General features: G+C 43.3%; 1 protein-coding gene across 2 annotated transcripts in view; it reads right to left on the bottom strand.

Annotated features, from left to right (window-relative positions):
• The window catches only part of MRTFA (myocardin related transcription factor A), a 34,378-nt gene that overhangs the window by 5,168 nt on the left and 3,369 nt on the right, over positions 1-25,841 (bottom strand). The window contains exons 2-13 of one of the 2 annotated variants that reach the window (XM_066634623.1): positions 17,065-17,120; positions 15,797-15,872; positions 13,841-14,002; positions 11,001-11,173; positions 10,171-10,326; positions 9,235-9,488; positions 7,089-7,260; positions 4,524-5,627; positions 3,601-3,696; positions 2,728-2,892; positions 1,105-1,281; positions 685-745 (exon numbers count right to left, since the gene is read on the bottom strand). In XM_066634623.1, the coding sequence (XP_066490720.1) occupies positions 685-745; positions 1,105-1,281; positions 2,728-2,892; positions 3,601-3,696; positions 4,524-5,627; positions 7,089-7,260; positions 9,235-9,488; positions 10,171-10,326; positions 11,001-11,173; positions 13,841-14,002; positions 15,797-15,872; positions 17,065-17,120 (2,652 nt within the window). Of the gene's footprint in view, positions 1-684; positions 746-1,104; positions 1,282-2,727; positions 2,893-3,600; positions 3,697-4,523; positions 5,628-7,088; positions 7,261-9,234; positions 9,489-10,170; positions 10,327-11,000; positions 11,177-13,840; positions 14,003-15,796; positions 15,873-17,064; positions 17,121-25,841 lie in introns of both variants that reach the window. The other variant, XM_066634622.1, reaches the window with a different exon arrangement.

Consider the following 25,841-nt stretch of genomic DNA (forward strand, 5'->3'; position numbering starts at 1 on the left):
GCAGTAATCATGTTTTGATGTCACCTGGGCATGGACCATTGTGGCCAGGTCTGAATGACTCAGGTATGACTGCAGCTGGCACAGTGACCAAATTTGGGCAATAGCTCGCCTGGCCACTGCTGCCAACTGCTGGTCCAGGAGCAGCAGTGAATCCAGTAGAACTCCCAAGCCGCAAGCCTGTTCCTTCGGAGAAAGTGCAACTTCACCAGAGCAAGTTGATAGTCTAATACCTGCATCATGGATTCCAGACCAGAGGGGCTCTGTGCTGTCCAAATTTAATTTCAGCTTGATAGCCCACATCCTGTTCCCAATCACCTCCAGGCAATGCGCCTAGGCATCAACTGCCTCCCCAATACGCAGTGCAAAGGAGAGGCAGAGCTGGGTGTCATCTGCATAATGGTAACACTCAACTTCAAGTCTCTAAAACTGCATTATAGGTTTGAATAATCTATCCGCAGTGCTACAGATTAGGCTGCTACATCACTCTGACAATCTTATGTGGTGCCACTGCCTCTTCCAGCACTAAAAAAGCAAAAACCTACAGACCCCTCACCCTCTATAGTTTTGTAGAATGACACATTAGCACATTAGTTCTGGTTACTGGCTTCTGTGTTGCAGAAGCCACAGAAAGTACCAGAGGAAACAGGCAACAAAATCAATTATGTATACCCCATCCCCTCTTACCTCCATGCTCAATTAAAATGTCAAATAGGTCATCCATCTGTTGACTTGAGCAGCCATTCTCCTGAGGAGAGAAAAAACGAGGGGGGGGGAGGTGAGGGGGGCATGTACTTGCTTAAACATTGACCTCAGACATACAATAGCTTCCACACTCCAAAAGATCCAGAACCTGTTGACCCACCAAATGTGTCACATCCAAAACTTGGTAGGGAAGGTAGATATTTACAATTTGTGGGAGAGCAATTAGCTTCAATGAGTAGAAGGCAGCTGTAGCCCTGGGAGACAATTCCAATGATCCAACAACTGGCTTTTGAAATTCCAATGAAATTTCAAGGAGTCAACTGAACATGTGTGTGCAAAAGAACAGCACTACCTGGTGCTAGAGCAGCACTGATGCAGTGGGAGGCAAAGTGCTGTTCTCACCTCAGAGGATTTTGGTTGCTGCTTCACAGCCTCTTCATAACCTGGGGGTTCTTTCATCAATACTGAAGAGGCAGGGAGAGACAGTGGTGATGGAGTACCATAGCAGGAAGGATTCTGCTGTTCCAGATCCATTTGGGATAGTGATGGAGGAGCTGGAGAGCCTGGTTGAGACAGAAGCTGTGGGAAACACACACACGAATGAGAAGTGTCAATGAAAGGCCACCTACTGCCTTTTCAAATGACCTATGTCTGGGCACCCTGGAAATATAAGTCTCCCTATGCAGAGAGAGTTCTGCTCCCTCTTCAGAGGCACTGCTATCACACCATCCCAACACTTTCACAGCACTTGGTCAAGAGGGTGCAATGTATTGCCTGTGGAGCACACGCAACACATGGACTTCTCTGGCCCATGAAGCTCTGCATTTCTACTATGGACCAGATGACATCCATACACCATTCATTGCTTACGCAAGCATTATGTGATGCCTTCCCAATTGCTGCAGAAGAGCATTTGAAATTTATTTTGTGCAAGTATTTCTACCCCAATGACAAGACAGTCAGCCCACTAAGTACTGTGGGACTAGCAGTGACTATTTGCTTCACAACATTCACCTATCCTATCCTACACAGCCAAGAGAAAACCCACAACTCTAGTATTCTTAGCTGTCAGCCTCCCTGGGCCACATCCCAACATTCTTTTTTTACTTTTTTTTCCTCCAAGAAAACAATTTTGTTCTCAAAATTCGGGAGCTGCTCATAAGACATTTCAATGACACCTAGCAGAGAGGAATGGCTAAACATAGTGCATATTAAACATGGGTAACATGAAAGAAGGGTCACTTGAAGGGGCACAAACTAGTCAGTGCCTCATACAGAACGAAGTAAATGAAAGATATTCACTAGGTGCTACTAGATGTTTTCACAAGGATTATCATTTTTTTTAAATCTTGATAATTAACAGGGTTGTGCTGAATTGCTCCCCCCGCCCAAATAAAATTGTTGGGGTAGGTAAAAAGGGAGGTTTCACAAATGCCCACTATCTTTTTCTACATGTCATTTGCCAACTGGTTGCTGCTGTGGTCTTTTTAAGAGGTTTCTTCCAGAGGCAATCCCAACCAGATAGGGAGTATGATGACATTATGCAGGCAATAAGATTTGGCTATATGACCTCACAAAGCCAAAGGAGACTGCAGGCTATATTTCCTGTCCTCACTCTGAATGGGTGCACAACTTTTGTCTCATTTCACACAGCTCCCTCAAACAACCACAAAAATGACATGCATGCATATTTTGCAGGATCGTTCTTGAGCCCCTCCTCCCACTTCAGCTCAGCCCCAACTGTAGGTTAAAAACTGTAGGTTAAAAAAGCCTGCAAAAGGCCCAGTGTCCTAGACAGGTAATCTGTAAAACACATACTCCTAATGGCCTCCCCTATTTGAATTTCAAATAGAAATTTGCAGTCCTCCTGTAACAGAGGGGAAATCTCATCACTACATACTGCACCAGAAGTTGCATTTCAGCATGGCAGAGACACAAATTCCTAAAGGCTTGGCCTATAACAGCTGCTTGGTCCCATTCAGCCTTGCCTATTCATTTGGCCCGCATGAGTTGCTGAAAGGGTACCTTTTTCGGCACATTAGGAGGGCCAGTTTTGCCAGGAATGCTGGATTTCAGGGATCCTTTGTGGAAGCCATTCAGGAAGAAAGGCTGCAGGTTAGGAGGTGCAGAGAAAGACAAGACTGTTTGGGGCAGCTGCCCAGTGGCCACCTGCAGACTTGGTTTCTGACCCTATGGAGACAGACAACAGAGGTTAGGAAACAAAAGGCAAAATGTCCAATTGATTGGCATGAGTCAGGCAGCTTGCAGTGTCACAGTCCCACATCACCAAAGCAGGACGAGACATTCTCCTCATCAAAAAGGATGCTACAGAAATATTCCAGATGCAAACCAAAAACATAAAACCTACTTAGCATATTTTATTTCTCTTGCATTGTTTGGGTTTTCATATAATTCAGATCATAGGGAAGGAATGGGATGGTAAAAGGAAGTAAAATGTATTTATTTAGCCAGAAACCACCACAATGGAATGAAAGAAAAATTGGGGACCAAAAGAATGAAAGTTGGACAGCTGTGGAGGAGGGATGCAACTCCTATCCCCAGGCTGCCTGAGGGATAGCAGCCAGGCTGCTTCATGCAAACCTACCTAAATGCATTGTGCACCCTCATCAACCACTTCCACTTACTAAGGAAAATCCTAAAGAATTAATAGTACTTCTAACATGAGCAACAAAAGGGCAACAATGGAAAGCCATTCCCTATGTGTCATCCTTCTCACTCTACGCCCAGCTGCATGCCTGTGCTTGGAGAGCAGCTCTGTGGTAGAGGGAATCTCTTATCTGGCAAATTCAGCATTCAGAATGCCTGCCTTGTGTGTCCCTCCTGTCTTCTGCCACCCACCCTACAGAGCCAGTCATTAGGAAACAAGTGGAGAGCTACCTTCTTGATAGGCTCGCCTGGTGGCTGCTGCAGAGAAGACTGGGAGCTGCCTACAGGTTGCTGGATGGATGCTTTCGTAGGTGGTGAGGATACTCTCTGAAAAAAAGAGAGAAACATTTTAAAGACCCAGAGTAAAGACGAAGTGGCCTGGAGAGAAGGATATGTGTGGGTGTTGTGGGAAGAAGTATTTGTGGAAGCACAAGATCAGTACAGAGGGATTAATTGGAGAAAAGGGGTGCAGGTGAAAGAAACTGAGAATGTATTCAGTAGGACTGGTTTTGAACAAGGGGGAGAGGAAGTGCAGATCTAGTATGTAGAGAAGAATGCATAATTTTGTATCATGAGGGACACACTTGCTGAGGCCAATGCAGTTACAAATCCACTGATCTAGCTGGCCTAGGAGAGTCTGCTCTGACTGGCATTGTCTGTGCATGGCTACAGGTGGCAGTCTTGGTGAGCCCAGTGACCCAAGTTCCCTCTAACTGGAGATGCCATTATTCCACCACTCAGCAACGGCCTCTCAAATACAGAGTGAAAGGAACATCCATAGGCAAGGACTCGTTCGCCTCAAGACTACATGTTTCTCTTTCAAACCATGGTTGAGAGTCCTTTCCCAGTCCGACTGCTTCAGTGTGTGTGTTTTAACAGAAATGGCTGCCCCTCCTGTGCATACTAAGCATGGCCTGCACTACTCAGCTGGAGCTCTCAGAAGAAATCAGAACTACTCCCTCCATCAAAATTATTCCATGTGGTTCCTAAAGAGTATTCCAAGCCACCTTCGCAGTGGCCAAGTTGTCCTTAAACACATGAAGACACCTTGGCTTGCGTAGTTACAAACACTGTGGGCATAAGAACCATTTTTTTGTTTTTTTAAAAAAGTTCTGCTGGATAAAACTCCAGAGCATTACTGCAGACATGCATACCTTCAACAGCAAGGAACCACTCCCCACTTTCTCCGGAGGGGAGAGGCTCTGCCTCTCCGCATTCTGATTGGTCACAGTGAGGACAATGTGAGTGCCAGCGGAATCTGTGATGAGGGTTGGGGGAGGGACTCCTTTGATGAGGTCACTGAAGCCTCCACCCTGATGACCAAGAAAAAAACGTGAGGTCTGGCATGACGGCTCAGTTTCAGCTGTTGGCACCTCCTGCTTCACCATCACGGCATTCTTTGGCACTGAGCTTGAATCTGAGGTGTCCATTTGGCTAGTGGTCTCTGATGGTTTTAATTGGTCAGTTTGGCAGTTGCGCTGCCCTGTAGATTGGCAACTCAAAAAGCCCTTTTCACTCTTAACTTGAGTGCCAGTATTTGGTGGCTCAGGGACTGGAGCTGTGCCCTCTTCACCAGCAGCCATGGCTGACAATGGCTGCCGAGATCGTTTTTCTTGTTGCAACTGCAGCTTCAGCAGCTCCACCAGCTGTTGCTTCTGTTTCAACATGCGTGTGAGTTCCTCAATCTGCTTGTCTTTCTCCTGCAACATCTGATCTTTATCCTTGACCTCCATATCTTGCCTGTTGCTGATGCAGGACTCTGCTCTCAACACAGGATTTGGGCTACAGGCGGTGGCTTTGGAACTTTCTTCCTTCACCAAAAATTGCACTGGTGATGTTTGCAGACTGAGCTGAGTCAGGGGAGAGGTCACCATCTCCCCAAAAGCATCTCCACTGGTTGAATTTTCATCCCCAGCACTCATCAGTGAGCGTTCAGAAGGGGTAGGCGAGACAGGAGGAGTTGAGCCTGTGCTCCCAAACTTCATCAAGCCACTGCCAGTGACTGTGGCCACAACCACCTCTGCTGAAGCAAGGCCAGTACTGACCAACGCAGGCCCTGCACCCAACCTTGTGGCAGGGAAGGCTACCACCACTTCAGCAGCCTTTGGGAGAATTGCTGTGTTGGACTTTGGAGCAGTGGCTGTTCGACCTGCTGTACCATTATGTTCCTGGTAAGCCTTTAGGCGCTCAATTAAATCCGTCTTGGTACCCGATACAGGAAGGGCCCTCAACTTCAACTCTTGCTTCAACTCTGCCACCTAGCACAAAGAGTTAGAATTAAATCAAAAACTGTATGGCCGAGGACAATCTTGGTTTCAACAGAACTTCAATTTGGGGTAAGAGGTCAGTGCCACAGACCTGGAGGATAATGCCCTCCATTAAAATAACTGCCTTTCTGGTGAGCAACGAAACATTTACCACATGTCACTAGAACAGCTAATACTGCCATAGAGTTTTGTCCATAAAGCACACAGACTAACATATTCAATTCTCTGCCAGCAATATCAACACTTCTTTTTACAAAAGTGTATGTGGAGGGTGTTGTGGATCCAATAAAAGAAAATCCAGCATCCCAAGTATGGCAATCCTTTGTTTAAGACCTACCAGAAGTAATAAAGTATCAAAGTGAGCTTTTGAGTTCTACAGAACTCTTCACTTGGCAGAAAGAAGAGCAGAGAAACAGGATGCACTGCCAGAAGTGGAGCTGGGGGTGGGGGGAGTGGTAAGTACGGCACGCTTCGCAACATGCCATGTAAGCACCCCTCCCCCCTGATGTCAAACCTATCAGGGGCAGCAACAGCAAAGTACCAAATGGCTCTGATGCCGAGGGGGAGGATCGCTTACACAGCACGTTGCAGAGCATGCTGTTACTTACCACTCTGCCCCTCCCAGCTCCACTTCTATACACTGCCAAGAGCGCCAATACCCTGCAGTTTCTAAAATACAAAGGGGTATGTGTTGCAGACTTGAAACTGTCTCACACTATTAAAACAGTCTCTAAACACACAGAGGAAGCTTTAGATAAGGAAAGCAAAAAATGCCGCCCCCCCATATTCTAGAAATAAAATGTCTGAATGTTAGCTCAGACCAGTTTCGAACACTAACTCAGGGCACAAGCCTAACCAGGCCTACTCAGAAGTAAGCCCTATTTTGTTCAATGGGGCTTACTCTCAGGAAAGTGTGGTTAGGATTGCAGCCTCAGAGGCTCTTTCCAAGGCACAGATCACCAGCAGATGACAGGAGTCCACTTCAGGGGTGTAAAATGCTCTCCAAACACTAGGAAAAGCAAGACATTTTGGTTTCAATGGACATTCAGTTTTGTGCAACACCTTGATTTTGTCTCTTGATTGGAGTACATAAAGAGTCCACCGAGTCTGCTTTTTCCTGGTATTTGTCTGATGCTGAGTTAATGTGAGAGTTTATATTTCTGAAATTGGGATGAGCGTTTCAACCATTTTTTGTTTCTTCTACACATGCATGCATGCCATCTCACAACTTTCAAACGCTAGGTTCTAGTCTGCAAGAAAAACCCCTGAACTCCAACTTAACCTGCAGACTCTTGGCGTTTAGACAACATGACTTCCCCACAGGTTGTGAGATACTGTTATTACTTTTGGTTGGTCCTAAATAAAGCATTACCAGACTGGATTGTGAATATCTCTTTTTGTAACTTTCTACCTACCTTTCTACCAAAATAGTGCTCCCAATAACACACATACCTTCATATCATCCAGGTTAGCAGGAAGTGCTCCTGGCTTGCTCACTGGGGCATTGCTGTTTTGTCGCATCAACCCATTAGAAATGGAAGACACAGAAGAGGTGCTGCCCGCAGCAGTAGAGAGACTACGCATAGATGGGGCGGCACTGCTACTCTGCTGCTCTCCTGGAGGCCTGAAGAGGGAGGAAAGAGCGAATTAAGTGTTTGGAACTGACAGGAACCACCCACTGGAACTACCCACTCCCTACCCACCATTGCTGAGAAACTTAAGGCATCATTAAGAGCACTGGTCAAGGTGTTGGTTGACCACTTGCGCACAAAACACAGGGGTCCCCGCATCCACAGATCCTGAATCTGCAGGGCTCCATGTGCACTCCCTCTGGAGGTGAGTGGAGCGCTGCTCCCCTGGCCTCCAGAGGATACTCTGAGCCCAGCAGAGGCGACAGACAGACGGGCTTCCCTGGCTTCCTAATGCTTTATAAAACGTCACTTCCTGTTTCTTTGGTTTCTTCTGGTTTGTGTGAAATCAAGTTGCATATTTTAAACTGCTAGGCTCAGTCTGATTCCAACAGAGGCCAAGGACAGGTGTCCATGGCCTCGGCTGAGCTCAGATGACCCTCCGGAGGTGAGGGGAGCAGAGCTGGAGAGTCGGAGGGGCAGGCATTCTCCCATTTCTGCAGTTTCAGGTAACTGCAAGGGGTTCCAGAATGGAAACCTCATGGATACAGGGGCATGCTGGAGTGGTGCAATGCAAGTTACTCTTCTAGGCTCAGTGGCTGCTGGGAAATTTCAATTTGGCAGTATCAATGTGTGCTTGCCAACTGTTACTGGGTGCCCTTTCTATTATGGGACATATTCAATAGAAAACTGTAAAACAATATATATTAAATAAGTTTATTTTGAACTATAAAGTTGCCAGAATCAAGGCATAGATGATGAGTTAACATACTATTAGGAGGAGTTTAGCTATCCTTTGCATCACTGATTACCATCATGCTCAAATGTTAATTGCCTTGGTATCACAGTTTCGTGACTAAGGACAATCTCCCTTCATTAATAGAACGAGCGAACAAACACCTTTATGAAAGGATAGGAAGAGTGAAACATGAACATGATTTAATGAACAGAACTCAAATACAAAAACATATATTAAAAGCATAGTGAAGAAACTTCATTTGAAAGAGATTGTGTGCATCTCCACTGGCTTCGACTATACAGCTGGTAGCACTGCCTGGGCTTCAAACCGAATACCATTTGATAGGTGACAAAAGAACAATTTGTTCAGATTGAAGAACTTCATGAAACTATTCTCACATAAGAAGAAGCAAATCAGAATGGAGATGGTATTCAGCGTCCACAGTGGCGTAGCTACGAGGAGGAGGCGTTGTAAGTACTGCAGGCACCGCAACACACTGTGTAAGCGGCCCCTTCCACTCACCATTGGAGCCATTCGGACATCAGTAGCAATACACAGGTGCGCCTCCACATTGCCATTGCTGCTCATAATGCCTCAAAAGGTGAGCCGGAGGGGCCGCTTACATGGCACTTTGTGGAGCCTGCAGTACTTACTGCGCTGCCCTGCCTGTAGTTATGCCACTGTGTGTCCCTGCTTTCATTATCTGCAGATACAAAGCAACATTTTCAAGACTTGGACCATTTTAACATCAGGAGCCCAATCAACTTAATCTGAAAAACAGTTAGGGATAAGCAAACGGGGGGGGGGGGGGTATTAGCGGTTATTAATAAGTTGTTAATGAGTCAAGAGCCTATAGATCCTGGCATGAAAAGGAAATGGGAGAGAATTTAATGTGATATTGGTGAAAGTAAATGAAACAAATTCACAAAGAAAATTTGAAAGCAATCCATAGATATCAATTCAAAAGAAAAGTGGAGTCAGATGGACTACCACTGGCCTAACACTAAGGAGGATGCAGGCTACATTGCCTACTGACAATGGAAAAAAGAAATAGGAACATATGCACACAACTGGTAGGAAAGTGAAAAACTACCATACTTTTGATAGGCTTAAAACAGAAGACACCAAGAATGTGGGGAAACAGGACTGCATGAATGAGGATCCCTGAGAAGGACAGATGGTCACAACTTTTGCATCAAGTAAGAAACAAACAGCAAGCAGCATCCCATACTTTGGTGGAGCTGGCAGGATGGTCTGATAATTGTAGTGCTGCTGCTGTTGCTGATTCAGAATCTGGAGCTGCAAGAAGAGCTGCTGTTGCTGCAAGATTTTGGCATAAGAGGAATCCATGGGAGGAGCTCCTTTGTCTTGCTTTTGGTCCGGTGGGATATACTGGTGATATTTCAGCTTCTTGACTTTTGGCTTTGGCTCCTTGGATTTTTTGCTGCGCTGGGATTTCTCACATGAAGATTTGGATTGGCTTTGCTGTTCAAAGTGAGAAAAGTGAGAAAGGTCAAGGTAAAGTGAAGATAAAGGGTGCAAAGGCTAAGACACTAACAGCTTTTGCTAACCATGTTCCCCATCCACTAATCTTCCCTAATGAATATATACATACAAACCACAGAGAGAGATGCATAGCTGGTTTTTCGCTAATATTCTCCAAGTAGTAAGTAGATGCCACTTCTGTCACCATACACAAAATATTGGTACACATCTGGTAGCTTTGACACCAATATTTGAGCCACTTACAAGATTTAAGCAATTTTCTGAAAGTCTAATTTTGCCCCACATACAGGATGTAGATTATTTTCAATGGCTCACTGGGCTCCGGAGTACACAGAAAAATAAAGGGATTGTAATAGAAAAGACACTAGTCTATACTATCCCCAAGAAAATACTTTGTCTTAGCGTAAGTCTGGTCTTAACCTTAACAGTTATATAATACATTACATCTAATAACAGTGGAGAGGGTACACACATACCTAGCCTTAATCCCCGTTTTAAGTAGATGCTTTGTAAATTAAGTCCTAGGTACTAAGTCCTACTACAGAACAACACTAGAGACTGGGATAAGGTGAGATTCAACATCTTTCACCAAATCTTAACATACTCAAAACACAGTGGACTCTTCTGCTGCTGTAAATTTTTAATCTGTATGAAGGAATACCTTAATAAGCGTTGGAAGTGGTTTGGCAGCAGGAGTAGCAATTCCGTTCGTGAGATTAGGAGGCACCGGAGGTCGCGGTGGGAGGGGAGTTAGTGGCTGCTCAGGCAGGAAAGCTGTTTCACTGAAGTCTCCACTGATTTTCAGCTGACACACAACCTGCAAAAGTATACCCAAAGAGGGCACAAATGAACATTAATATATCATTACCTCCTATTGTCTTCTCCCCAGCAAGAAGGAAATAACTTTATGCAAATGAAACACACTGCACACAGACTGCACATCCCCTAACACACCATGCAAAGGAAAGCAATAAAAGTTTCACTTTTATATTTGTTCCTTCCTTTTGATCCTTCATTGCGGCTTCAGACACAGAAGACAAAACTGCAAGCAAACCAAATGCTTAATACAGCCATGCCCCTGTATCCACAGGGGATTTGTTCCAGGGACCTCCTGAGAATTCAGAAACTGCATTTAAGAGGAACCCTGCTCCGCAGCCCTCCATGCCCCCCACTTCCTGTTAACCCTGATCTAGTCTTTTCACTGCTACAGGGGGCGTCTGCATTAAACCCACCAGAGAGCAAGTACAGGATCCTCCTTCCTTCCCCACTGTCATCTCATGGGGTTCATATTCATCTGTTGCCTGTACCAGGTAAGTCAATAAAGAAGGTTTTGTTGGCATCATAATGTGTTTTTGCTGCAAATCCCAACAAAACCATTCCCTCAGCATTCACATTTCAGAAGGGTATATTTTCTTTGAAGGTTCAAGGCACCTGTGTTGCCTGATCACACTGAGTTCTCAGAGTGCACAAGAGCTAAAACCACACACTTACCGGAGCAGGGGATGCCACTGTGGGGATGGGAAGTGATTCGCCAATCCGAGCTTCCATAGGAGACGGCACAGACCCTTGGGATTCATGGCTGGCCGGTTGCTCTGGGGAGAGGGCATCACTGCTGTCCTCATCAAAGGAAGAATTATCTGCCACCTTTGGGTAGTTCACTTGTCCTACTTAAAAAACCAATGAAAATCAAGTTTATTAGCTGAACAAGAGAACAAGAGACTGCTCAGATCAACGATAACTAGCAGGAGACGCTTCTGGACTGTGCTTAAGTCACAAGAAATTGAGGGTCCAATCCTAAACAATGTGCACTGGCCATAAAGCGTGTTTGCGAGCCCTTAGCACCAGTGAAGCCCTGGAGCTAGCCCAGCACCAGGTGGTACTGGGCTAACACTGGTAGAACACTGGTGCTCCGTCAGTGGTCATCCAAACTGCCGGGCGGTAGAGCGGTAGGTGGGGGCATGGGGAGGGGAAGCATTCCAGGGTGGGGGGAGGTGGGGGGAGGGGAGGAGGCATGCCAGGGAAGGGAGCAGGGCAGGAGGGAGGCGGACTGGTGGAGCTCAGCTCCACCAAATCTTGAGCTCCACGTCAGGCTACGTGGCCCAACACGGAGGCTCTTAATTCTACGGAAGCCCAAGGGTGGCCGCATTGCAGGGCTACTTCCCTTCCCCGGGGGAAGGGGACAAAAGTTCCCTTCTCCTGAGCAGCAGGCAGCCACTGCCTTGTTGCACATGGGATGCCACAGCAGCAATTTTGGCGCTGCAACAGTCCCAGTGGAACAGGCAGCTCAGGATTGGGCTGCCTGACAATAAAAAGCTTCAGGAATCTCCTTTACAAAATTTTTATTACTATCCTTAACAACTGATAATGAATGGTTTAAGCACGAATGTACTTCATCTGCCTCTCTATGCTGGTCGGTGACCATAATAAAACTGAACTGAACTGAACATCTGCCTCGATGGAGACAGATGGAAGTGCTACTAGAAAAAGCCATTTGCTATACCAAGGCTCAAAGCCCAATTCTGAACATCTCAAACTGGGGGGGGGGGGGAAGCATCACATGAGGTTTACATCAGCCTTGTTGTTTAAGAAAAGCATTGCAACAGATAATAGTTTTCACAGTCAATATTAAATTATTTTTTTATATCCAGAAAATGTCATTTTTCAAGATCTAAAGAAAACATGCCTTCAAATTACAATCAATCTAGCAACTGTCCAGATATGCACCACTTTGCTACCATAACTCAAAAATAGGTATAGTTCCCAGTGGCATCCCAAGTGTACACGCCACCCAGAGCCTATGTCACCCCTCTGCTCGCACTGTGCAACACCCCTCATACTTACTGGAGCAATGGCGCGGCACCTGGAAGTGATTCAACAGTGACATGATGATGTCATCACAATCAATCACTGCCAAATTGCTTCCAAGATGGCTATTTCCAGGCATTCAGAGCCTCAGAGAGGACGAGAGGGCCCTTCCACCACAAACGTGATACAAGCCTCCACTCAGCAGGGGGTCAGGTGGCACACCCCCTGGCACGTCACCTAGGGCAGGGGTTACCCTGGCTACCCACTCTATAAGCTACAGATAGTTCCTATGTAAGCTGCAAGGTCTGAATTACTTGTAATATTTGCAGTTTCCATCTGCCCAGAACATATATTCTTCACAAAAATCCTATACTTCCTTCCAGGATGGGGGAAGTATCCTATTCCCATTTATGGATGTCATATGAACTAAGGTGACAAATCTAGGCTGCAAGTGTTCCTGTATACCAGGCTAATTTGTGTCATTCATCAGCATTTCACCATCAAGTAAGATTCATTTTGCCTTGCTCAAAACTATTTTCCATTATTCATTTCTGAAGAATGATACAAGACACAGTCTACCAAGATCAAACAGAAGAATATCCGTTAAACAGGTCATGCAGCAACTATTTCTTAGCTTTTCCTTGTAGCCAGGGGATGGCACTCAAACCACGCATCTGTTCAACATCTGCTTGTAAAATGCCCTAAACTTCCACTCTTATTTCTCACCTCATCTCCACTCATTTGTGTTTTCTTGCTTCTCCTCATAATCAGCACTGGATCTCTAAGAAGACTGACTGCAAGCTACCATTCGTAATTTTAGAGAAGAAAGCAAGGTACACAACCTAAAGGCGGAAATAATCCTACTTTTCAGGTTTGGAGATCAATGACTTTCTTGCTAAGTCATTGGCTTTAACTCTACTTGGACAAGAGACAGTTCCACATCTCAGAACTTTAACTGAACATCTAGACCAGGGGTGCCCAAACCCCGGCCCGGGGGGCCACTTGCGGCCCTCAGGGCCTTTCAATCAGGCCCTCGGTGAGCTCCCAGTCTCCAATGAGCCTCTGGCCCTCCAAAGACTTGCTGGAGCCCGTGCTGGCCTCAGCAAGAGAAAGACTGTTCGACCTCTCACTTGAGCTGTGGGACAAGGGCTCTCTCCACTACTTGCTGTTTCATGTCTGTGAAGCAGCAGTGGCAGCAAAGGAAAAGCTGGCCTTGCTTTGTGCAAGGACATTTATAGGCCTTGAGCTACTGCAAGACCTTCATTCATTCACACAAGTTCCATCTCTAATATATTCATTTATGTAAATTTATTCAAATTTTAAATGGTAAATTAATTCTTTTTTCCCCCGCCCCCCGACACAGTATCAGAGAGATGATGTGGCCCTCCTGCCAAAATGTTTGGACACCCCGATCTAGACAGATGTTTGTTATATTTTGCTTTCCTTAGGGACCATCAAGGGAATTGCAAAAAATCTGCCATCATACCATCACACATACAAAAGTGACCTCTTGCCACCAGGCCTACCAATGATAGCTTCCTTTAGGCTGGATTCCACAGGCAGAATGTTCTTCTCTACCAACTCCATCGGACCAGGCCTCTGGGCAATCTTCTCATTGAGATCATCGGCGAGTCTGGCTCGTTTCAACTTCAGCTGCTTGGCCTGTAGGGAAGGTTCAGCAGATGTTTCTGCTCAAGGGAACAAGCAAAAATATAATCAGTTCTCAAGTGTACAGCCTGCTTTAATAATTACAGAAATAATCTACAGAATTAGAAAACTAATTGGGAAGCTCTTCTTCCTCTTCACCCCCAAAATGTGCCTTACACCATAACAGCGGCCCACTCTACACACCAGGGACATGCAGCATAAAAGTGCGTTATGTTTGATATGACTTTTAGGTTTGAAGTTTTGCATTTCAAGATTATCTGTTAAAGGAAATTCTAGCTCTCATGCCCAACATAGAACAAGCAGAAAGAGACGCTGGATCAGACCAAGGTCTATCTAGTAGCCAACCAGATGCTCTTAGGAAGCCCAAAACAAATAGCCCTCTCCCACCATTGCTCCCCAGCAACTGGTATTTAAGGTCTCTTCAGAACTGGAAGGTAGCACATGGACACCATGACTAGTTGCCATTGATTAAAATACGTAAGTAAATTCACTATTCACTATTTCTCTCAGAACAATCTCAAGTGGCCTGTAATGAAAATACCACATTTACTGTGGTATTCTAGAGAATTTTAAATCTCTCTAGTGATTTAAGGAGAGTCAATTATGTACAACCAAAATGTGCAAAGTATTCAAGATCTTTCCTAACATCAAATGAATCATTCACATCTAATTCAACTGAACCCTTACCTTTCAACCCTCTTAGACTTGCAGCAAATCACTAGCTCAGAGAAGCAGCTACCACACGTCATGTTTCCTGTCTCTACTCATGGCTCTCTCTAAACCAGTGCTTCCCAAACTTTTTTGACCTGCCCCTCCTTTGACCTACTGGCCACTGGCTGTGGCTCCCCATTAGGGCTACAATCCTAAACACACTTTCCTGAGAGTTTCACTGAACACAATGGGACTTACTTCTGAGCAGATATGCCTAGGATAGTGCTGTATATTACCTTTTTTGGAACAGTATTATTTCACACACGCTCTGGCAGTTGCTCACACCCACATAGGTGCCACCTTCACCACGCTTTGTGCACTACCACCACCCAACTGCTGTTCTGGAAGGCACTGGCTGCCAGTGGGCTGGGTAGGACTGGAGGTCTGGTGCTCTTCTTCCCTTCCCAGGGCCCCTGAGGAACCATGAGTGAGGTGCCAGTGAGGCACCAGTCCTGTGGAGATGGGTACCTTCAGATCCCTGCACCACCTTGCCTAGCCAAAGACAGCCAAGCAGACCCTTGTGAAAAGCCCACCACCTGGCTCTCCTCCTCCCTCTGCAGCCCTTGCCAAGACCACAGAGGTGGCTGTGAAGCCCAGAAATGTACAAGTCCCTCCCATACCCAAGTCTCATGCTGTGGCTCCTTCACCAGGTAGGATGCCTATAGTGCCCTGTGCCAGCATGAAGGCATACTCAGACACCAGGAAGATCTGGATGTTGGAGAAACACAAGCTCTTTTGCCTCTTCTTGGCACACTGCATCTTGTCCCCTTGCAGTTCATCACCACCACCTTCCAATGAGTGCCGGGGCTTCTTGTAATGCTCTTCCTAGCCTGACCCTGCTTGCCACTGCTATCAACAGCAGCTCCCCCCATGGCACAGCTCCCAGGCTGGGGCCAATCTTTGGCAAGCAGCAAAGACAGTCAAGTGGCGGGTGTTTCCTAAGCGTCTGCTTGGCTGTCTTCGGCTATGGCAACACAAGGAACTGAAGGCATCCAAGTTCCACATATTCCCCTGGCTGGTTCCAGAGGCGCCCCAGGGAGACACAGTTTAGGAACTACTGCTCTACGCAAAGTGCATGGAGAAGATGCACACTAGAGTCATACCTTCAAGAATGTGCATCCTCACTAACTCTGATCTCTCTGGTCGGGACCGGATCTTCCGTTTCAGATAGTCTTCTGTCTGCAGACAAACAGAAAATGTATTGAAGTCAAGGAGAGAGACAGGACTAACCACTATGGAGGATTTCCCAGTTAAAAATGATTGTTAGCATATAAGAATAACATTCTCTCAGACTCTTATTAGCCCTGTCATTTGAAAATACAAAAGGTGAAGAACCATCTCAGCTACTAATTAAGCAGGCGGATTCCATAGCATTCAAACCAGGAACTGAGAATCCTGAGGGCGGCAGGTCACAGAACATGAGGGCCAAGTGCTATTTGAGATGACTGTGTTGTACTAGGTTAAATGTCTTTTTGGGGGAAAAATGTTGCAAATGCTTCTTTGTTTGAGGGGGTATTAGGAAAAAAGGTTATCTACTGACAGCGAAATGTAAGTCAATTGCATGCCTTGAAATACCAGGCTCCATACCTTTCAAACAATAACAAAGCATAGAATGTTTCACCCAGACTCCAAATTCATTCATTTCAAACTAGGCAGATGTATTTGTTTTTAACCATCAACTGAAAAGGTGCCCTTGATTAACTAGTTAGATATTGTTAAAAATTTAATAGCAGTACTTAAAAGAGCTGCATTTTTAAAGAGGCATTCCCCCTTTTCATGTATAATCTAAAAATAAGGGAAGTATGCTTCTTGCTTTAGAATTGTTGTGTCTACCCTTATACAAATTTAAGCAATAACTGATCATCCAACTAAAACTCATATGATTAACTGACTAATTGGACAACAGTCCTACTTGAAACAGATTTTAATTTTAAGCACGAGAACCCAGAAACCCATACAGTATTCACTTCTCGTTCAATTGTCCAGAGGCTCTTTCAGAAAGGAACTGAAATCTCCAAGAACTGCACAAGACAAGGCGCCTGCGTTCAGCTTCTGATTTCTCAAGAACAGGAGGCTTTTTCTCACTTTGTTCTTGTGTTATTAAGTCCTCCATTTCTAAATTGACATTAAGGGAATTAAGCAAATTGCAGGACATCTGAAGGATGGTTGCAGTCTCTCTCTGGTTTGAGTCTCAGGCTCTCATTCAATTCATATTAGCACCACCCACAGAGAATGAAAGGCACAAAAACAAGCACAATACAAGTGGGCATCCGGAATGGCAAAATTAAAGATCCTCAAGAGTTTAAAGTGATTTTAGACACAAATCTGAAGAGAGACTGCAGACATAGCTAAAAGCTAACTGGTGGCTTACCCTTGCCCGTTCCAAACTCCTCCTTTGTTCATGAAATGCAGCTGGACTTTTCAGAGCTGTTAGAAAGACAACAATGAATGAATTACAGGAATTGATTTCCCACATTTCTAAACATGATCATGCTATTTAACCAAAGTCAAAGTGGGGTGCATTGAGGCTGCTTCTTCTAGCATATGGACCAGATCTTCACTTGATCTAAACACACATTCTGGTACTTTGCCAATCTAAACCAACTGAGAATGCAGCCCATTTTCATAGGTTGCTAGAGGCATTCTGTGTTTACACAGATATGCCACTGCTGAAATAAATGCAACCTTCCTCTGTTCCTCTGCCGAAATCACATGAATAAGACACAATCTGAGGAGAGGCCAATAAAACACTTCAGACAGAAAGATTTCATACACCTGTAGAAGATTTCAGTACCTGTAGAATTAAAGGACCTCTTTAATTTTTAGTACCTCTTAGAATGTGAGATCTAAGAAGCTTGACAAGACATGTCTGTACTCATGTTAGGATTACTCTCAATTTTGATCTCATAGTTTGACAGACAGGAAGACAGGCCAAGAAATGACATTTGTCAAACAACAAAAGGACAACAATCTAAGGATTTTTTCCTTAGAGAGGCTCATTATCTGGGAGGGGGGCAAGAGACAAGAATGTTATGGAACAATCTTACACAAACATAGCCAATACATTTACTTTTTATGAAGGTCCATATTTAAAATAATGAACTGAAAAGTAGAGATAGGCTGTGAACTGCAACTTAAATAGTAATTGTAACTGAAGTAGTAGTCAGCTGTGAACTACACTAGCTTGAAAAATTTCACAGATTTTATCCTGCAATTGTTTTTTGTTTTTTTAATAAAAGCTGCTCTGATCAAGACTGAGCTAAAGATGCAAAATGAAGAAGGCAAGGGGAGAAAGATGAACTCGTACTGATCTGGACTGAAGCCATCGATACTATAGTATATCCCTATACAATACAATACAATACAATACAGTACTTGTACAAATTGAAAAATAGCTGAAATACTACAGGGCTACCTGTACAAGACCAGCACATTGTTTTAATGGAACCAATTCAGTTTTACTATAACTTGCTATTATTGATTAGCAATAAGAACTTAGAATGCATCTTTCCATGTTTTATAGGGAGTACCTATATATATATATACACAATGGTGCCTCGCATAACGAAATTAATTCGTTCCGCGAATCCTTTCGTTATGCGAAATTTTCGTTGCGCGAATCACGTTTTCCCATAGGAATGCATTGAAATCTAATTAATGCGTTCCTATGGGCAAAAAAGGTCAAAACGAAGTCAAATTTGGTTTACAAGTGTTTATTACGTGCTCTTTAAAGGCATACATACTGTACAGAGGATTTCTAAAATTTGAAGCATACACGAAATTTTTAATTTTTAAAAAATTTGTTATGCGAAGCACGGACCTAAAAAGTTTTCATTATGCGAAGCACGGCCAGAAATTTTCATTATGCGAGTTACCAAACTCAATCGAAAAACTCTTTCGTTATGCGAGGCACCACTGTACTCTCTCCCCTGCCCCAAATTTGTGTGTGCTCCGTAGAGCTTGGATTTTTTCCAACCAGAAATACTGTAGAGATTGCGTATTGGACACCAAGTAATAGCAGCACTTGGAAAACACTAAAGCAGGTTCTTTTTTTTTCATTCACTAACACCCCATAATAAAAACATTAAGGTAAAGCAACACACCCAACCTTATTGTCAAGACTTTGATGTCAGTAGATCTTGGAAATAACTGAACCCACTCATGCACATTGTCCACTTAACCAGCTTTCCCTTCAAATATACAAATTTATTTCTTCAAAAGACCAGTTGATGGGTCAGCAAATAGGTCTGTTCTGACCTATGGATCCTATTCAAGATATCATACCCCATTTTATATGTGAGAAGACCAAATTTCATATATTGTTAGATATTTTAGTATTAAAGGAAGTGTTCTAAGGTACATTAAAAAGGACAGAGGGTTCAACTCCTATTACTTAATTCAAAGCCACTAAGGGTGCAATCCTAACCCCTTATCCTTTCCAGCACTGGCATAACAGTACCAATGGGGCATATGCTGAATCCTGCAGTTGGGTGTTACCCAAGGAGGCTTCCTCAAAGTAAGGGAATGTTTGTTCCTTTACCTCAGAGCTGCATTGCCCTTCTGTCAGTGCAATGGACAATGAAGTGCAGTGCTGGAAAGCACTGACATAAGGGGGTTAGGATTGCACTCTAACTCACTCACAGGCATCAACAGAAAAACTAAAAAGACAATGGGATAAAATTAAACTCACTCTTCTTCCAAAGTTTTGTGCTTTAAATTCTTTTAAGATATTGATATGGTCTGTATATGCAACATTAGTTGTAACTTTGGAGAAGTTTGCTTCTGTAAAAGCTTCATTGCACACACTTTTGAGTTTAATGTACAGAACAGACCAGTGGTTCAATATAGTTCATACCAAACATGACAGAGTTTCCTAATAGCTCTGTTATTGTTTTGCATGTTGTGTAAGGCTATGTGGTTGAAAGAAGGGGCCTGAAAAGCCCCCTCCTCTGTATCTTAGAAGTTGGTGTTGGGGGCTTTTCAGGCCCCCTCCTAGTGGGAGTATCCCTCCTCCTCCTCCTCAGAAAGGTTTTCAAATTGGCCTTGGATATGAAGAAAGATTTGACAGAGGCAATAACATATGTGTCTCCTCTGCAGTAAATTTCTAACCAAGTTCAGAATGGCTAATTGAGCCAAGAACACCTGCACTGTGGCTACTGGAAGGGGCTATAATGCTTTTTCTCAAGAAGCAGACAGACCCCAACAATGAAGCCTGCTGTCTCCATATGACAAGCAACAAAAAGAAATGCTAAGCATCCATCCTATTACCTTTTAATAAATATTCAGAGAACAACAGAGTTTTAGTGGAGACAGGCAAGCAGTTTGGCAACTCAATACCTAATGTTAGTACTTGTGTAATTTAATATATTCATAAATGGAAGACCTGGGAACAAAAGCTAATGATATAATGAAATTCAGACTACATATTAAATACAGTTGGCTTGTGTAACCAATTGATACAGTAAATGGTAAGGGCAGACTGCATAAATGGATTACACAGTTTTGTGGCGGTTCAACCCATTAGTAGCTATGATCTCTATACCACAGCATAGCTATCATCTATGCTAGTTGAGTAATGTATTATGAAGATGCTCTGAAGACTTCTCTTGGCAGATGGTGGAAGAGAACAGTAAAAGATGAGTTGGTACTTTTAAACATATTCTCCAACATACATGGTAGCTGCAAATTTGCCCCCCCCCCACCTTTAAAAAAAATCTAAGACCAGGGACTTGTATAATAGCACAAACACTGAAAGCAGATGCTTAAACTGTTAAGGGGTGTCCTCTGTCAAAGTGTTCCTTTGGGATGATTACTTGGAATCAAGGAGAGAGAAATTGGTTATTCCCTGAGGTTATCACTATACCCATGACTCTATTTCAATGCCATACTGGTCAGCACAGGGCCACTCACTTCACTATTAGAGGGAATAATGTGCAGCAAGGTTTCACTTAAAGTTGTTCCATTATAAGTTGTTTAGATTTAAGGTTGTTGAGGAAAAAATTCTATTTCCAGTCAGGACTACTGTCTTTGTGGAGTTTGCCTGCATGGGATTTTTCCAGCCCCGAAAGCTCACACTTATTTCAATATTTAATATTAGAAATGTTCTGGGTCTTTATTTAGTAGTTTGGTGAGGTTTTTGTGACCAGAATAAAATATGCTGTAGGAACTTAACTCTTGTACAATGGTTGCCACAACCTTGAGGACAAAGGCAGCAAATAGTGTGTAAACCTGGTTTTTAGAAATGAAAATATTGAATATGTGCTCTTGTAAACTCAACAACATTCTTACAGTTGGTTTGTATCTGAATAATCGACTCTTTGAAGTTGTTTACTTGTTCAATAAAAGACTTGAGCTGCAAAAAATATCTTCTCTTTCTCAAGAGCTCCATTTTGCTCTCATTAATGTTCACCACTTCCAAAAGTATGTTTAGATTTAGTGGGGCATCTAAAACATGTTCAGACTTAAGAATCAAAGTGTGTTGGAGCCCAAATAACCAATGCTCTCCAAGGAGGAATATCATTATATTTCATTCACCACTTTGAATAGAGTTTATATGAGCGTATTTTGCAGCAAGATAGGGCAAACACAGCATGGGAAACATTCAATTAGAAGCTTCCTTGCTGTACCTGTCTGTGCATCAGAGCGAAGCAAATTGAATAAAATGTGGTTAATTGTGGATGATGAACACATAAACACATGTTCAAGTAGTGAGTATTATCATGAATACAAATTGAAGATTATTGTAGCATTTAGAGTCGACTGTTCCTGAGGAAGTGAAATGCTGGATGCTGCCCCCTCCTGATATAAACGTTGCCAATACAAAACCAAGCAGGCCTCTGCTCCTCATCTTGAAAATGTTAATAACCTGAACTGTAATTTAGAAATCACTTTATAAGTGTAGAAGAACTTGGGTACATGTGTCATGGCTTCTACACACAATGCAGCACAAAGGTCTGGTGTTGAAACAATAGCTTTAGAAACAGTCCCAAATATGGCAACCTTTGAGTGGAAGGTCAATTTATTTGGACAAATATTCTAGGTACAGGGGAACTGAGGCTCTAACTGCAGAAGTATTGACATTCACAACCAGAGACATTTGAAAAAAACAAGAGCCATCAATAAGGCACAAGGGCAGATTGGATCCATTGGTGTGGACTATTCTTCCTGAATTTTATTCACATGCGATGTGGACTTAACAAGCAGCTCATTTTAACAGACCTGCCCAAGCCTCACAGGTAAACAGAACAATGCTCTCCACCTCCATTGCAGAATGCCATTTCTTCGCTGATGAGCAAGAAGCACTTCAGAGCAGTGCAAGGAATCAAGGGGAGACTTCTCTCTGCAACACTACCAGCTCCATTCTGTTTGTCCCATGACAAGGAAAGTGACTGATGTTTCAGTACAGCACTAACCACAAGTCCACTGCACTTGCTGGGGCTGTATTTTCACAATCAGTTTCAAAGGACTTCCTTCCTGCCTGGTGGTTTGGAAGTACTGACAATATCCAACAACCTGCAGAACACACAGTGGAAAAGCTCACCAAAGACATTTCAGAGTTGGCCATTTTCAACTGGGATACAAAGATGTCTACTGTGGTTTTATGTCAGTATATTATTAACCATATTCCCTACAATATGATACTTCTGTCTTGGAAGATAACTGCACTTTCAAGTATGTCAGGAAGTCAGTGGTCTCATCTCTAATCTTAAATATAAAACTACCACTGCTATGTGGATGCTATTATGCCTAAACAAGCATTGCAGTTGTTTTCATGGATTCACTGCGAAATTTTTGCACACATGTTTCTTGTAAATGTGAGTTCTGTACTGTCCCAGTGAATGCTATTCTCCATGGATGTGGCTCTTCCTGACTCCTTAGGACAGGAGTGTCAAACATAAGGCCCGGGGGCCAGATGCGGCCCACGGAAGCTTTTTATACGGCCCTCAGGCTTTCAGCTGCTGAGTAGGGATGAGGTGTTACTGCTGAAAGGGCAGCCCACATGAAAATTGCGCTCTCCCATATCTTGAAATATGATCAAGATTTGTATATTTTCTCTTTTGTTATTTGCAGCTAATGAGTTTCTAAGTGAGAAAAAAGTGTTTATTTTTGGTTATTGACCTGTTCAATGACATCACTTTTGGCCCTTAGCAGGCATCATGAATGCTATGTGGCCCTCCATATGAAATGAGTTTGACACCCCTGCCTTAGGAGATCTAACAGATGAGAGGAGTGCATGACATAGTAGCTGGAATAAAACATAAACATCTTACCATGTTCTCATGACATCAAGCTCCACACTTAAAAGCCATGTGGCTAGTAATATCACACAAGATTCTCTATGAGGACGCATGTTACAATGTTTTTATATTCTTCAAAATGGTGAAGTTTGCAAAACAAAAAAAAACCCAACTTCCCAAATATGTATGCAGGCATTCACAAATCTACTCACCAATACCATTAAGACGGATGCCAAGCAGCATCTTTCCCCAAGGTCTCAATTCTTCGGAAAGGTTAGCAAGAGAGCAGAGAATCCTATTTCTTTTCCAAACCTCAGCACAAACGAGAACATTGTCTACTTTCCTAAGCCTTTTGCACTTCTTAATTGGAGGGCTCCAAGAAGAAGTAGGTTCTCTCGCAGAGTTTTAAATATACTTATAACCATTGCTCAGCCACAGTGCAAAAGAAAGGAATTCCTGTCTTCAAGCAATTTGAGTGTACCAGAAGACCAAGGGAGAGACATAGTCTTCTCTGATTTGCTCTAAAAGAAACACCAGGGCTCTCTGGGCTGCTTCTTATCTTAACCAACTTTGGCACAAACTAAGCAAACCTGTACAATAAGCAAAACTTCTGCAAGCCCTCTGTGCAGACTAGAGAACTTAAAGGAGAAAGTTTGTAGGGGGGAAAAAGCACGATGCTACTAAGCCAATCCAACACTAGAAGGTCACTATATGCAAGTAAACAACATAACTGAATTCGCAATGGCAATGCTTCAACCATGCCACAAAGAAACCAATATTTACCTTCTTCTACAAGTGGTGTTTTAAGGTAAAAGTTATGCTGGGGGCAGGAGCAATTAGGAAGGGTTGCATTACCTATTATCCCTGTTTAGCCTGAGTACTGTATATAAAGCTTTATGAGCCCTGTGTCTAAAAAAGGCTCATCACATTTTACAGATTCTGTCAGTGAAAAAATTTATTTCATAATGGCATACCAAGAAAGTTCATGACATGGTTTTAAAGCATAACCGAAATAAATAAATAGTGTGCAATCACGCTGTTTTACCAGTGTGACCAAATAAAATGGAAGACACAGTGCCTATACCTTCAACCACTATATCGAAGAGGGAATTTTGGCAGGTGCAGTTTTTTAAACCTTCCATGTTGAGCTGCTCCTGCCAAAACCCCCTCTTCTACACAATGGTTAAAGGTATAGGCACTGAATTCTCTACTGTTTTTTTCTCACCCTGAGTCCCTCTCCCTCACACACATTTAGCCCACAAATTGAGTTCTTCTAAATATGGGCTATTTTGAATACTTAAGGAGGCTTGAGTACAACTGAGAAAAACTGAAATCGTGTTCGTTCATTCCAAACTCACAGCTCTACTTTGGAACCAAACGCTCCTGTCTCAAATCTGATCTAGGAAGAGTGCCCCAAAAGGTAAAGATAGGAGCCTTTTTATACACATCAATCCCTCCTGTAAAAGCAAGAACATTTTTTGTCCTGCTAAAGCTCTAAACAATGTTAATGGAGGGCAGATCTGTGGATACAGGAGCCTGCCTGTACACTCCAAAAAAGTAGGCATGCACTGTGGATAACGTAGTTGACCATTCCCCAGGGATCCACCACACTCTCAGGTCATTCCAAGACATTTTACTTGGGTTGGAGATATGCACACATGGACTGGCTTAGTTCTTCAGTGTACTCATTAAAAACAAGTTAATTGGCTTCAGTCTAGGACTAATGTGAGAGGTGCTAAAATATAAGTCTCATCCCAATCACTGGGATCACAACTCATTCTCATGGTGCCCCAAATAACTTCACTTTCTCACTTGTAAATAAATCACTATCATTTTGCCTATGGGAAAAAACAAGGTACTGTACTGAAAGGCAATTTTGTAGCAGGCAGTTGAATGAGCCAAGAACTCCATACACACAAGGCACTCTACATACTACAGTCCCTATGATACATAGGGTTCTTCTCACTCACACCCACCATGCATCATAATAGATGGACATTTACCTAGAAACTGATAGCAAATACAGAGAATTAAGTAATTTAGTGTATGCTCTGAATCATGAAACTACAGAATGTGATGGTCTCTCACCCCATGTATCTGTAGCTGTATCCCAAATTGTAGACACAACTAAAGGCAGACAATGTCTAGCCAATGCACAAAAGCAGAGCATAAATTTTTATTTTTAAAAATTTATACCCTGCCCTTCTCCTAAAATTCATGGGGGTTTCCAACATATACAACACATAAAAATCAAAATGCTAAAAACAGCACAGATTAAAAAAACAAACAAACCAAGAAATAACAAGACACAGAACCATATCAAACACATCCGAACTAAGCAGCATAAAATCAGGTCTACCAAGAGAGCTAGGTCTTAATGAAATGCAAAGCAAGGCTGCCTGCCACACCTCACAAGTCAGGGAATTCCAAAAGGCAGGGCCATCAGATTGAATGCCCTTGCAAGGTTCTGCTAACTGCATATCAGAAGGAAGCAGAACCCTCAAGAGAATTATTAGGGCGCTTGGCACTAAAAGACCTTAGAGGATGGACAGGCTCAAGTGGGGGAAGGCAGCCCTTGAGATACTTTGTTAAGATGTTGTTTAAAGGTCATAACCAATACCTTGAATACTGGTAGCCAATGTAGTTGCATCAACAATGGTGCTTCATGATTGTATAAGCAGGTGCCAATTAGCAAACCACAGCAAATGATTTTCCACAAGCTGAAGTTTCAAGAGGGACTTCACAACAGCCCCACAGAGAACACACTGCAGTAATGTATACGCAAAGTAACCAGCATGAATGACCATGGCACACCACCCTGAACTGATCAAAGGCAGGCCAAGACAATAAGTAGAGTTGAAACACTGACTGTCAACTCCTGTCCCCAATTAAAATACGGAGACATTGATCA

The sequence above is a fragment of the Tiliqua scincoides genome, chromosome 7 (genome assembly GCF_035046505.1).
Source record: "Tiliqua scincoides isolate rTilSci1 chromosome 7, rTilSci1.hap2, whole genome shotgun sequence".
Lineage (NCBI taxonomy): Eukaryota > Metazoa > Chordata > Lepidosauria > Squamata > Scincidae > Tiliqua > Tiliqua scincoides.